The sequence below is a fragment of the Mobula birostris genome, chromosome 3, assembly GCF_030028105.1.
Source record: "Mobula birostris isolate sMobBir1 chromosome 3, sMobBir1.hap1, whole genome shotgun sequence".
NCBI lineage: Eukaryota > Metazoa > Chordata > Chondrichthyes > Myliobatiformes > Myliobatidae > Mobula > Mobula birostris.
Genome location: NC_092372.1, coordinates 61,621,043 through 61,634,961, shown reverse-complemented (window position 1 = coordinate 61,634,961; position 13,919 = coordinate 61,621,043). Strand labels below are relative to the sequence as shown.

At 41.7% G+C, this 13,919-nt stretch overlaps 1 protein-coding gene across 3 annotated transcripts in view; it reads left to right on the top strand.

The window, feature by feature from the left end:
• spata18 (spermatogenesis associated 18) overlaps nt 1-13,919 on the top strand; it is a 55,987-nt gene that overhangs the window by 31,954 nt on the left and 10,114 nt on the right. For all 3 annotated transcript variants that reach the window (XM_072252721.1, XM_072252719.1, XM_072252718.1), the window contains exons 9-12: nt 131-306; nt 9,101-9,224; nt 10,113-10,187; nt 11,568-11,616. In XM_072252721.1, coding sequence (XP_072108822.1) covers nt 131-306; nt 9,101-9,224; nt 10,113-10,187; nt 11,568-11,616 — 424 coding nt within the window. The remainder of the gene's footprint in view (nt 1-130; nt 307-9,100; nt 9,225-10,112; nt 10,188-11,567; nt 11,617-13,919) is intronic.

The window sequence follows — 13,919 nt, the reverse complement described above, 5'->3', positions numbered from 1 at the left end:
GAGTCAGTCAATGTTTTGATATAAGAGGTGAATAATTCATCAGTAACCTGTGAGAATTTTTTATATAGTGGATGAGACATATTCTAGTACAGGATAGCTCATTTAAAAAGATCAACTTGTATTTCAACAGGATGTGATCCGTAGCATTAGTGTCCATCCAAAGATCTCCATGCCGCCCGAAGTTGACTTTATATTGATCAGCAGTTTTATCCGTGAAATTTGCCGTGTAGCCTTTGCCATGCAGACACTGGAGCCCCCACTTGACATAGCCTTCATGGCGGATGGTGAACTCTTCAATGAGAATAAGTAAGAGTGCCTTCCATTGTATCAACAGCAACAAATTCCATTTAGTGTTTTTTTTTCCTTTTTAAGCCTTTTTATTAATTGTTGAAAATCAACAACAAAAAATACATTGAAGTGATCGAGTCAACATATCAATATGTACAATAAGAGTTAAACTATCAACCAAGTTAAACAATGTATCAATAATAATTAAAAAAAAACAAAATGTTAAAGCGTTTTTTTTTGGAAAAAAGAAAGAAGGAAAAAGAACCCCTGCTAAATAAAACAAAAAAAAACCCTAACAAAAAAAAACCCATTTGGAGCACAAACCCGGAGCGATACGCCATACAAGCTTCCATAAAAGAAAGACATCAATCCGCCAACCAAATCCATTTACCCAAGAATTAGAAGGAGACCATCTTAATTAACTCAAATCAAATGATAGTAACCAGCAAAAGAGCCCCACCTTTTCTCAAAGTCAAATCGAGGATCAAAAGTTTGACTTCTGATTTTCTAGTGTTTTTTAATGTAGCAAATCATCCTCAAGTAATTCATGGGAGCACTGCTGAATTTAAAAATTCACATCTATCTATTTAAGGAGATAGTAGGACGGATTTGTTCATAGCTAGAACTGAAGGAGCAGGAAGTTACTGATTTTAGGTGTTTATGAAAGAATCCTTCAGCTTGGAGATAGTTTAACGATAAAAGCTAACTTTATTTATCATGGGTACAGTGAGATGCTTCATTTGGATCAAGTCAGTGAAGACTGTGCTGGACAGTCCACAAGCGTTCCTTCCTGAGCAAGCATAGCATGCCCTAACCGTACATCTTTGGGATGTGGGAGGAAGCCAAAACATCCAGAGGAGACCCACGTAGGGTGAATGTACATGGAGCAACAGGAATTGAAACCCCAGATTAGTAACTGCTGTGCTACAAAGTGTTGTGCTGCCACACTACCATGCCGCCCCAGTTGACAATCAAACTGTTAACGGTGGAGCAAGAACTCAGAACAAATAGAGAGCAGGCACTCAAAGTGTACTTGAGGTGGTTATAGCGATGAGGAAGGACTGAGACCATTTGAAAACTGAAGTTTAAGAGTTGAGATGGTGCTTTTCTTGGGGGCCATGTAAGTTATGGGGTAATGAATGATGGATGAAATAGACTTGATGTGAGTTTATAAAATGGATCATCTGAAAATCTGTCCAAGCTTCTGCAAAGTAGAATGAGCAGTGGTTTGGAGTCTATCAGCATTATTTGTTGTATAAGTAATGCAGGCAGAGTTGCGGAGTTTGCTGAGAATGGCAATATTAATAGATATTTGCAGGATCAGAAACACAGCTTGGATCAAGTCTGACATCAAGCTTGTTTCAGTTGGGACAGGTGCTGTGGAGAGGGAGAAGTAATGACCATTTGCACAGATCAGCTATATTGCCAGTATTCAGCTGGAGGATATTTCTGCTTGTTTAGTGTTCTAGAGACATTGTAGGTAAAGATGTGTTTGATCAGTGTACATGTGGAAACTGCAAACATAATGGTATGACCATTGCTTAAATCATCAGTGAGGTATACTGGTATTGCCTCTGCACCTGGAGAAAACATGCTGAATAGCCCAAATTGGCTTCCAGTTTCCTCATTATAACACTGGCTACATTTTGCTTATAAAGCATTTCTCAACATTCTGAAGTTGTTTAAGCAAAGCCAGCATATCAAGTTAGAGGTGTCATATTTATTGAGAGCCATTGAAGATTCATAACTCATGAAAGATGCCCCAATTTTCAGGAGGAAAAGGACCAAGAAGTAAAAACATCTTTTACTTTAACAGCATCACAAATGGGAGAATGCCTATGGTTTTGATGGCTACCATTTTCTGGCTATTCAGTAATTACTTGTGCTAAATCAATACAGCTGAGTATATTGAATAACTTGCTGAGGGCAACAATCTGTCTTAAACTTTATTTTTGATATTTTATGAATTAATAATCCTCCATACAGGCATTGCTGCGATATTCCTTGGGCATCTTTTTACTTGTTTAAAGTTGCAGGATAATCAGTGATACCTTTTAAACAAATTAATTTATCACTGTTGGTATCCCAGTTGACCTTTTAAGCTAGAAATCATTATTAATGTTATAGTAGTCGCAAGCTTTGTGGATTTAACTAGCCTTTCATTATGTTCTATTATAACACGTGTTAACCTATTTGCTTAAAATTTGTAACTACTATGCAAAAACAGATAAAAAGTTCCAAATGAGCATGAGCTCATCAATTTATATTCCCAACTTTTACTAGTTTGTTATTAAAATAGAGTAAACAGAGAATCTAACTATCATTTTGTAATGATGTAAGGGAGAAATTATATTGCAAAAAGGCAGTTATATAAGCTGCTAATAACAGATTATACCATAATATTACATGATCTCGATTGTAGTAGAGTGAATTCTACAGATCCCCTCTATACCCCTCGTCTGTTCAAAAGCAAAATATTGCAGATGCTGTAGATCTGAAGTAAAAACAAAATGAAAATTTAGGGAATATTCAGCATCTGAGGAGAAAGGAAGAGTTAATGTTTCAGGTTAATGATTATTTTTGTCTGACTTTAAGGAATCTGTTGCACGTTCAATTTGTTGCAAGCCCTAATATTTAAGTTATCAGCTTAACTTTATCAGTTTAACTTTAGTTATCAGTTATCATTCAAAGTTGCTTAAAGGCTGTACACCTTTCCAAAATTATTCCCCTATTCTTGCAATTTTTTTCCACAGATCACATTTGCCTTTCTTTATCATAGAATGCTAGTATAATGTGAGCATTCATTTTGAGAGGACTAGAACATAAAAGCAATGATGTAATGTTGAGACTTTATAAAGCACTGGTGAGGCCTCACTTGGAGTATTGAGAGCAGGTTTGGGCCCCTTTATCTAAGAAAGGGTGAGTTGACATTGGAGAGGGTTCAGTGAAGGTTCATGAGAATGATTCCAGGATTGAAAGGGTTGCCATACGAGGACCTATTGGTAGCTGTGGGACTGTACTCTCTGGAATTCAGAAGAATGGAGGGGGGGGGAGGGATATCATCAAAACCTATTGAAAGGTCTCGATAGATTGGATGTGGGGAGTCTAGGACCAGAAGGCACAACCTCAGAATAGAGGGTGCCCATTTAGAATGGAGATGAGGAGTAATTTCTTTAGTCTGGGAGTGCTGAATTTGTGGAATTCATTGCCACAGGTGGCTGTGGAGGCCAGTCACTGGGCATATACAAGACAGGTTGATAGGTTATTGATTGGTCAGGCCATGAAGGGTTACGGGGAGAAGGTAGGAGACTGGGGCTGAGAGGGAAGGGGATCAGTCATGACAAAATCAGAGCAGACTCCGTGGGCAAAATGGCCTAATTCTGCTTCTAGATCTCATGGTCTTATCAGTGTAAATCTTACTCAGATTTTGATATTACAAACATTATGCAAAAGCAAGTCTTTTGCTGTTGAATTCATTAAATTATAAACCTGACTGTTCATCTAAAATTGGATACAGATAGTAGTGCAAGAAGCCAACAAAATCTAAGAGCATTAGTAACATGCACATGATGCAGGAAAACTCAGCAGGTTCCAGGCAGCATCAATGGGGGGGGATAAAGAGAATTGATGTTTCGGCAGAGACCCTCTATCAGGACTCGTGATGAAGGGTCTTGGCCTGAAACGTCGACTCCATTACTTTCCATAGATGCTATCTGACCTGCTGACTTCCTCTGGCATTTTAACACTGGATTTCCAGAATTTTTTTAAATCTAAAAGCAATGGTCAGCAAATTTCACAAAGCTGCCTCAACTCTGGCAATGATTAGCTGAGAGTGTGCTGGAAATGGCCTGTTTCTGTGCTGAACATTGAGTCTGTTTCTGTCAGGCCATCTGTCCAGACCAGTGGTTGTGCTCCACAGGAATCTCCACCCACACAGTGTTTGCTTGTATCTAATCCTGTCAGCACATTCTTCTGTTCCCTTTTCCTTGTGTTTATTGAATTACCCTTGAGTGTCTCAGCTATCACTTACATTAGCAAGTTTGATACTCTAACCATTTCAAAAGTACAGGAATAGATCACTCAGTCCCATGAGCAAGTTTGGACTTTCTTTTTTCTTTGATCTTGCATGGTGGACTGGTCCAGAAGACAAGATCACATGGAATATCATAAACACAAGAAAGTCTGCAGATGCTAGAAATCCAAAACAACATGCTGCAGGAACTCAGCGGGTCAGGCAGCACCTATGGAGATGAACAAACTGTCATCCCTCCCCTCCAATCTTCCGCCCAGCGTATCCCTGCAAAGGGGCCCAAGTGCTACACCTGCCCATACACCACCTCCATCTCCATTCGGTGCTCCAAACAGTCCTTCCAGGTGAGACAACACTTCACCTGCAAACTTGCTGGGGTTGTCTATTGTATCCAGTGATCCCAATGTGGTCTCCACTGCATTAGTTCGACCCGTTGTAATCTAGGGAAACGCTTCATCAAGCACCTCCACTCCATACACCAAAAGCAGAACTTCCCAGTGGCCAAACATTTCAATTCCAATTCCCTTTCCTATTTTAACATGTTGGTCCATTGCCTCCTTGTGTGCCAAGATGAGGCCACCCTCAGGGTAGGAGAACAACGCCTTGTATTCTATCTGGGTAGCTTCCAACCTGATGGCATGAACATCAATTTCTCCTTCTGGTTTTTTTAAAAAAAAATATATTTTCCTCCCTTCCCTTCTTCCTCTATTTTCCACTCTGGCTTTTGACCTCTTCTCACCTGCCTATCACTTTGCCCTGGGTCTTCTCCTCTTTCTTTCTCCTAAAGTCTACTCTCCTCCCCTATCAGATTCTTTCTTCTCCAGCCCTTGAGGTTTCTTACCTACCTGGCTTCCCCTGTCACTTTCCATCTAGCCTCCTTCCCCCCCCCCCCCCCCCCCAACCACCCAACCTTTTTATTCTGGCATCTTCCCCCTTCCTTTTCAGTCCTGAAGAAGGGTCTCGGCCCGAAATGTCGACTGATTATTAATTTCCACAGATGTTGCCTTACCTGCTGAGTTCATCCAGCAATTTGTGTGTGTTGCTTAAGATTAAATGAAATCCAGATAGAGCTCGATAACTGTATCTGGTTTGGTGAAGTGAATGAAGATGGTGGTGGAGGGCTGCATTTCAGACTGCGGAGCAGTGACCAGTTGTGTTCTGCATCTGCTGTTTGTCATGAATTAATGATTTGGATGAGAATGTAATTATCATGGATAGTATGTGTGCAGATGACACCAACGTTGTTGGTATAATGGACAGTGAAGAAGGTTATCTAAGATTACTGGGAAAGTGGCCTAAGGAACGGCAGATGGAATTTAACATTGTAAAAAGCAAAACCCTGCACTTGTCCAAGTTTAAACTATGGGAGGACTTGCACAGTAAATGTCCCTGGAACAGAGAGACCTAGGCGTACAATGCATTCTTTCCTAAAGATGGTAATACAAGTAGGCAGAAAAGTGAAGAAAGCATTTGATACCAATGACTTCAAAGTCAGTCAAGTTTACTACCATATCTACAACTTCATTAATGTATAGGTGCAATGAAAACTTGTTTGCAGCAGCTTCGTAGGCACATGGCATCAGGTACATGGCTTGCACAAGAGGAAGCACAAATTGTACATAAATTAGAACAAAAAAAATCTAATTCCATTGGAGTGCAATGTGGTCATAGTGCTACTATACTGAGATAGTGATTAGAATTGTGCAGTTTAGTTCAAGGGAGTACTTGTTCTTGAACTTGGTACTGTAGGACTCCAGGCTTCTGTACCTCCTGCTCATCTGTCAGGCATTGCATACAACACACAATTCATTGTTGAGATCACACTTGGAGTATAGTTTGCAGTTCTTGTCGGCTAGCTATAGAAAAGATTCACAAAGATGTCACCAAGACAGGGGGGCTTGAGTTATAAGTTTTTTTTTTTCCAGTTGTATAAAGAATAGAAGGAGGTGAGAGTTGATATTGGACCACTGGAAAATGACACTGATGAGGTAGTAATGGGGGACAAAGAAAAGGCAGATGAACTTAAGTACTTTGCTTCAGTCTTTACTGTGGAAGACACTAGCTGTATGTCAGAGATACGTGAGTGCCATTGCTATTACAAAGGAAACGGAAAGGTCTAAAGGGGATAAGTCACCTGGACCAGATGGACGATATCCCAGAGTCCTGAGAGCGGTTGCTGAAGAAATAATGGATGCATTGATCCTGATCTTTTGAGAATAACTTGATTCTGGCATGGTCCTGGAGGAACAGAAAAATGCGAATGTCACTCCACTCTTTAAGAAGGGAAGAAGATGAGAGGAAATCTAGCCTAACCTTGGTGGTTGGGGAAGTGTTGGAGCCCATTATTAAGGATGAAGTTTCCGGGTACTTGGAGCTTAATCATAAAATAAGTCAAGGTCAGCATGATTTCTGTAAAGAGAAATCTTGCCTGACAAAATTGTTAGAATTCTTTGTGGATGTAACAAGCAGGGTGGACAAAGGAGAGGCAGTGGATGTCATTTACTTGGGTTTTCAGAAGACATTTGATAAGATGCTACACAAGGTTGCTTAAAATAAAATCATGTGGCATTATAGGAAAGATACTGGCATGGATAGAGGAATGACTAACAGGCAGAAGGTAGTGAATGGGAATAAAGGGGTCTAGTGACTAGTGGTGTTCCTCAGGAGCAAAGTATTGGGACTGCTATTTTTCACATTGTTTGTCAGTGAGTTAGATAGTGGAATTGTTGGCTTTGTGGCAAAGTTTGCGGGTGATACAAAGATAAGTGGAGGGGTAGGTAGTGCTGAGGAAGCAATGGGATTGCATCAGGACTTGGACAAATTAGAAGAATGGGCAAAAAAAAGTGGCAGATGGAATACAGTGTTGGGAAATGAATGATAATGCATTTTGGTAAAAGGAACAATAGTGTGGACTATTATCTAAATGGGGAGAAGGTTCAAACATCAGAGGTGCAGAGAGACTTGGGAGCCCTTGTGCAAGACTCCCAGAATTTACAGGTTGAGTCTGTGGTAAAGAAGGCAAATGCATTTATTTCAAGGGGAAGTGAATATAAAAGCAAGGAGATAATGCTGAGGCTTTATAAACGCTAGTCAGGCCGCACTTGGAGTATTGCCAACAGTTTTGGGCCCCATAGTCACAGAAAGGATGTGTTGTCATTGGAGAGGGTCCAGAGAAGGTTCGCAAGGATGATTCCGGGAATGAAGGGGTTAACATATGAGGAAGTTTTGGCAGCTTTGGGCCTGTACTGACTGCTGGAATTTAGAAGAATGTGTGTGTGGGGGTTTGGGGGGGGGGGGGGAATCTCATTGAAACCTACCGAATGTTGAACAAACTACATAAGGTGGATGTGGAGAGGATGTTTCCTATGGTGGGGGTGTCCAGAACTAGAGGGTACAGCCTCAAAATTGAGGGGTGACCCTTTAGAAAAGAGGTAAGGAGAAATTCTTTTAGCCAGAGAGAAGTGAATCTGTGGAATGCTGTTGCCACAGACTGCGGTGGAGGCCAAGTCCGTGCGTATAGTTAAGGCGGAAGTTGATTGTTTCCTGATCAGGCAGGGAATCAAAGCACATGGCGAGAAGGCAGATGTATGGGATTGAGTGGGATCCAGGATCAGCCATGATGGAATGGTGGAGTAGACTCGATGGGCTGAATGGCTTAATTCTACTTCTGTCTTATGGTCTATTGGGGATTTTCACTCTGAGTAACTTGAGTCTCTCGACCTTGGTGCCATCGATGCAAACGGGTAGTTGATGTAAACAGAAGTCGATGGCTAGTTTTTTTTTCCCGAGCATTCACATTGAGGAAAAGGTTGTTGTGGCCTCACTAGTCTCTCTACCTCCTTTCTGTCCTCTGATTCTTCATTACTTGAGATGTGGCCCACTGAGGGAGTATAATCCACAAACTTGTAGATGGGGTTAAAGCAGAACCTGGCCACAGTCATGAGTGTACAGGGAGTAGAGTAGGGGGTTGTGGTCACAGCCTTACGGGGCACCAGTGTTGAGAATAATTACCGCTATCCTTGCTCTTTGTAATTGGTTGTTTAGGAAGTCAAAGATCAAGTTGCAAAGGGAGGTCCTCACTCCCATGTGTATGGAGTTGTTCTCCAGGAGGTATGGTATTTAAGGCAGAGCTGTAATCAATAAGGAATAGTCTAACATAGGTGTCTTTACTGTTCAGGTGCTCCAGAAATGAGTGTTGGGCCAGGGAAATGAGGTCCAGCATAGTTCTGTTTTGGCAGAGGACAAATTGGAGTGGGTCGAGGTTGTCTGGGAGGCGGGAGTTAATGAGTGCCTTGATCATCCTCTTGAAGCACTTCATGATGGTGACTCTCAGAGCCATTAGGTGGGAGGCACATTACTTTGTGTTTCTTGGGTACTGTGAAGTTAGTAGTCTTCTTAATGCAGTTGGGAGCCACAGACTGAAGCAGGGAGGGTTAAAAATATCTGAAATATCCCCACCAGCTGATCGGCACAGGGTCTAGGGACACAGCCAGGGGCCTCAACCAGGCCAGATGCCTTCTGTGGGTTCACGTCTGGATGACTGATCCAGCTTCCTCAACAAAATATAGTGATCTCAATGTGAAAATAATTATGTTATGTCTCTTCTCCTGAGTCACATGTTGTGAATATTGGTGTTGGTTTATATCCCTGCTTGTTGTTGCCCTTCCTGTAAGGATTGTCATCACCCCTCACGTGACTGTGTTATCTGTGCTTGCTTTCCCGCATGCAATACAACATTTCTTGCCCCTCCCAGGTAAGGACAGTTTTTCTTTCCCCTCCCAGGTATCGCCGCAGCTATGACTCTGATTTCACTGCACCCCTGGTGGTTTACCACATCTGGCCAGCTCTGGTAGAAAACGACACTGTCGTTGCTAAGGGAGAAGCATTCACAAAGAGGGGAGCTCTGGTAAGTAGAGCAGTTGCTTGAAGGACAATAAAGGGCCATAGATTGTTATTGCAGACTCAGCCAAAGTAAATATTTGCAACTTTTTATATAAAACTTGTAGTGCAAGATGACTTTCAAAGTTTATTTCCTGAGAGTTTCCAGCCATCAGCTGCTAAATCTGGTTGGAATGACCCAAACTGATGATTCGTTAACAATCAATACCACTCGAATGGGTAAGGTCGTAGACAACAACATCTAGACTGATATTTTGTAAAAGGCAAATGTGGGGCCAGCTTGTTCCTTATTAACTCCACATTTTTCCATTATCTTGGTAGCAAGTAACTGGGTTCAATTATCATTGCTTTCTTTCTAAATAAATTAAACCTGATGTTTGTTTGCTTCATACCCATAATCTGATCCTGAAGAGCAGATGTGGACTTAATGTGCAGTACATTTGATTAAAAATAAAATTGACTTTTTAATAAACATTTTGTCTTTGGCTATAACTCAGCCAACTGTGGCAAGTTCACTGCATTCTTAATCTTTAACATGAGTTATTGGGGCTTTGAAATGCTATCAGCTATTCAGGTTGTCCTAAAGCTATGGTCACTACTATCTGAGTAGACCAGATCCTGGATTCAAAGTGTAATGATGGCAAGAGAGACCTCACTTATTTAAAAGAAAATCCTCACTGTTATTATTTTTGATATATTGGAAGAATACTTTGAAGGGAAGTTTACTCCTTCAGTCTTGCCTTCTTTCATGCTAATGTTTCAATGGCATTGATCTAATTTGTTTAGAAGCTTTACTGAATTGTACTTGAATGTTGTAGAATGATGGAATTATTTCAAATGTATGGCAAGTCTCTCCCCCTCTATTGATAATCATTCTTTATTTTTATTGATTCAGTGGGCACCCAGTAAAAGCCGAAGCAAGAGCTCCAGTCCTGTTCATTCTCGTTCCACCAGTCCAGCCCGTGGCCTGGTAGGTTACTTTGCAATGTGACTCCAAGTATACTTTAAATGCACAGGCTTTAACCAATGCCTTAATAAATATAGTTAATGCATAGTTGTATGTGTTTCTTAAACCTAGTTTCCTTATCCCAATTTTGCTGGAGCAAATGAGTAGTTCACTCCATTATTTTTGATTGAATCTGTGAGCTGTGCAGGGAGCAAGTACAGATGGCCAGTCACTCACAATTGGCCTGGTCAGGGTGTTCTGCTTTGCAGTGCAAGAATTGGGGACTAATTCAATGCAAAACCGGAATCGTGAGCCTGTGATATTTCAAGCAAGCCTTCTGTTGCTTTGTCTGGCATTCTCTCCCTTAAACTATTCTACGTCGGTTCAGTTTCCAGCTGAAACTACAACAAGTACAAACATTGCTTAGTTAAAAATCTCCATCTCAATTATTTACAGTACATTGAAAATGAACCAGTTTTGTGAGTTTTCTATTATCTGACAATATTGCGTGCATGCAGTCTGCTCTGACTCCTCTTTAAAAACAATGTTAATCTGCCTTGAAGGAAATGGAACTGCAACCTCTTAATTGTTCATCCCTCTGTGTGCAATAGATGTGTATTAAATTCCTGTTAATAGTTTGCAGTTCCTTCTGAAAGAGGGAGAAAACCTAACTTGCAAATTAAGATTTTAAAAAAAACTATAAATACAAATCATTTTTACAAAACACTGAACCAAGGCTGCCAACTAAAATTGCAATGGAGCATTGTTACCAAGAGAGTGCAGGAACCACATGATTTAACAGGAGCATCGAATGAGAGCAAGAGAAATGGATTAGGTCAGGCAGCATCAGTGGAGGGAAATGGACAGTATGCTGGGAATTGTGGTATCCTGCAATGGACGTCTTAACAATGTACCATGTCTGCAAATCTCCATTGGGCTCATCCATATCAGAATGGATGTAACACCAACAATAGGATTGGACTAACATGATCTGGCTGCCCAAATCAATAATTTGAAATAAGCTCCATTAAGACCTGTTTATATTATATTGAGTAAACCATCCTGTCTCAGTGTCAAAAGTTGCTGAAGCACCCAGCATGTTAGATAGCATCTGTGGAAAGAAATCGTTATTATTTCAAGTCCACAACAATTGGCATGGCAAACTGTTCTGGACCTGAAATATTAACTGTTTTGCTTTCTATTGATGAATCCTGACCTGCTTAGTTTTTTAAATTTCTGATTTCCACTGTTGCACAGGTTTAAGTCGCTCACCCAGATTTGAGTATAGCTGGTTTGGAGTAGGTCTCTTGTATTTTGTTTCTAAACCAGTTCCCAGCGCCTGCAGTAGGAGTGCAATTATTTTACAAGACTAAGAACCAACATTTCTTGTGCCTTGTTTTCCAGTCATCCCGGAGCCGAAGCCCTTCCCCCATCAGGCGAAGCATTAGTCCCAGTAAGTGCCAAAGACCCGACATTTTTAATGTACCAATCTGGAATGATTCTTGAATATCTGATGTAACCATTGAAATGATTCAAACCTCAGGCAGAAGGATGATTAATGTAATTGCATGAATACTCCTTTGCATATTACATGAGCACAGGTGCTAGCCAAAATGTGCAGTCACTGATCTACATGTTGGGGAGGATGAGAAATGTAAAGGCTGGTGTAGGACTAAGGGTGCCAGTGATGGGCCCTTGAAATACAAAACCAGTCCGAGCAGGTTGTTAGTGCTGCCTGGGGGTGGGGTTTAAACTTGAGTTGCAGGGGGATAGGAACCAGAGTACCAGAACTGATAGTGGAATGTCTTGTGTTTTGTAACTCCAAAACTAGTTAAAGGAAAAACATGGGGAGCCTGGGGATAAACGTGTGTACTTCATTTTAACTTTAGTCAGGCATGCACTTGTGATATGGTTACATTATGGCATGTCTTCCAGTTTAAGATGGTGTTGGTGGAACACAGTGACAACTCGCAGGTAGCAAACAAAACTACTAACTACTTTTTAATCACACTTCTCTGATAAATGATTACGGCAATGAAAAGCCTGTAACATCCCTTTAGGCGATGAGCATCTGAACTGCCTGGCATATTTGCATTGTGAACTGAAGTCTCGTAGATGCAGGACAGATATGGACGTAAATTTGGAGACCGCTTCGTCAAGCACCTACGCTCTGCCCGCCAGAAGAAGCGGGATCTCACAGTGGTCACCCATTTTAATTTCACTTCCCATTCCGATATGTCAATGCTTGGCCTCCTCTATTGTCGTGATGAGGCCACACTCAGGTTGGAGAAATACACCTTGTATTTCATCTGGGTAGCCTCCAACCTGATGGCATAAACATCTATTTCTCGAACTTCCGGTAATGGCCCTCTCCTCCCCCCTCCCCCCCCCCCCCCCGTTCACCATTCCCCATCCCCCTGTCCCTCTCCCACCTTATCTCCTTGCCTGCCCATCACCTCCCTCTGGTGCTCCTCCCTCCACTTTCTCCTATGGCCTTCTGTCCTCTCCTACCAGACTCGCCCCACTTCAGCCCTGTATCTCTTTCACCAATCAACTTTCCAGCTCTTTACTTCATCCTTCTCCCCCCAGTTTTCACCTATCACCTTGTGTTTCTCTCTCCCCGCCCCCAAGTTTTAAATCTACTCCTCATCGTGGTTTTTTTTTCTCCAAGCATCTCGGCCAAAAACGTCAACTGTACTATTTTCCATAGGTGCTGAGTTCCTCCAGCACTTTGTGTCTATGTGTTGCTTTGATATTTCAGCCTCTGCAGATTTTCCCTTGTTTCTGATTCAGTTTAGTGTTCTCTACTGATATTGCTCACAGTGCGTTCTTTACACTCTGGGCAAACCTTTCCACCAAGCTTTTTGTAGCTGGGTGGTATTGTGCAGACATAATGTCTTATTCCATTCATTTTCAGGATTGACTGAAAATGTTCTGCAACAAGCTACAGACCATTGTCACTGACTAGGATGTTCTGGAACACCAGTCCTTGAAGAAGCTTCTCAACACATCAACAATATCTGAGGCTGTAGTGGAGGCTATTGGGAACTCTTCTGGTCACTTTGTAGCTGCATCCACTGCAACCAAGAAATTAGTGCCCATGAGTGGTCTGGGAAAATCTACATGAATCCTCCACCAGGTCAATGCAGACCATTCCGAGGGATGGAGAGGCATTACTTTTGGCATCTTCGGGACGTGTTGGCATTGCGACCAGTGCATGACAGGCTGCGCGATCTGCTGACCTACCCCAGGTCACAAGACTAATCTTTGAGCCAACGCTTTCATTTTGATCATGCCTAGCTGACCAGTATGTAGCTCTTCTAACACTGGGTCTCAGCCTGAATGGTACAACAATTCTCAATTTCCCCACATGAGGCAACCTCTGCCAAGGGCTAGTCCTTTCTGGAACCGGCTGTGTTGGGTGGCCATGTAGACCTGAGACTGGGTGGGGACTTTTCCGGTTTCCCTTTGGATCATCGCTGGCGTAATAGGGAGACTTTCGATTTGCACTGGGGAGAATACCTCGGTATGTCCACTTTTGTAAATTTTTTCAGGTATTTCCTTTTCTAAGGGTAAACAGGACATTCTATCAGCATGTCCGTGATTAGTCAGTCCTCTGAATTTGATCTTGTAATTGTGAGCTCCAAAAAATAAAGCCTATATTTGTGCTGCTGCTGCTGTTAGTGGAGCACCCTTCCATGCAATGAAAATGGGCACTAGTGTTTGATCAGTAATGAGGATAGTCTCAACATACAA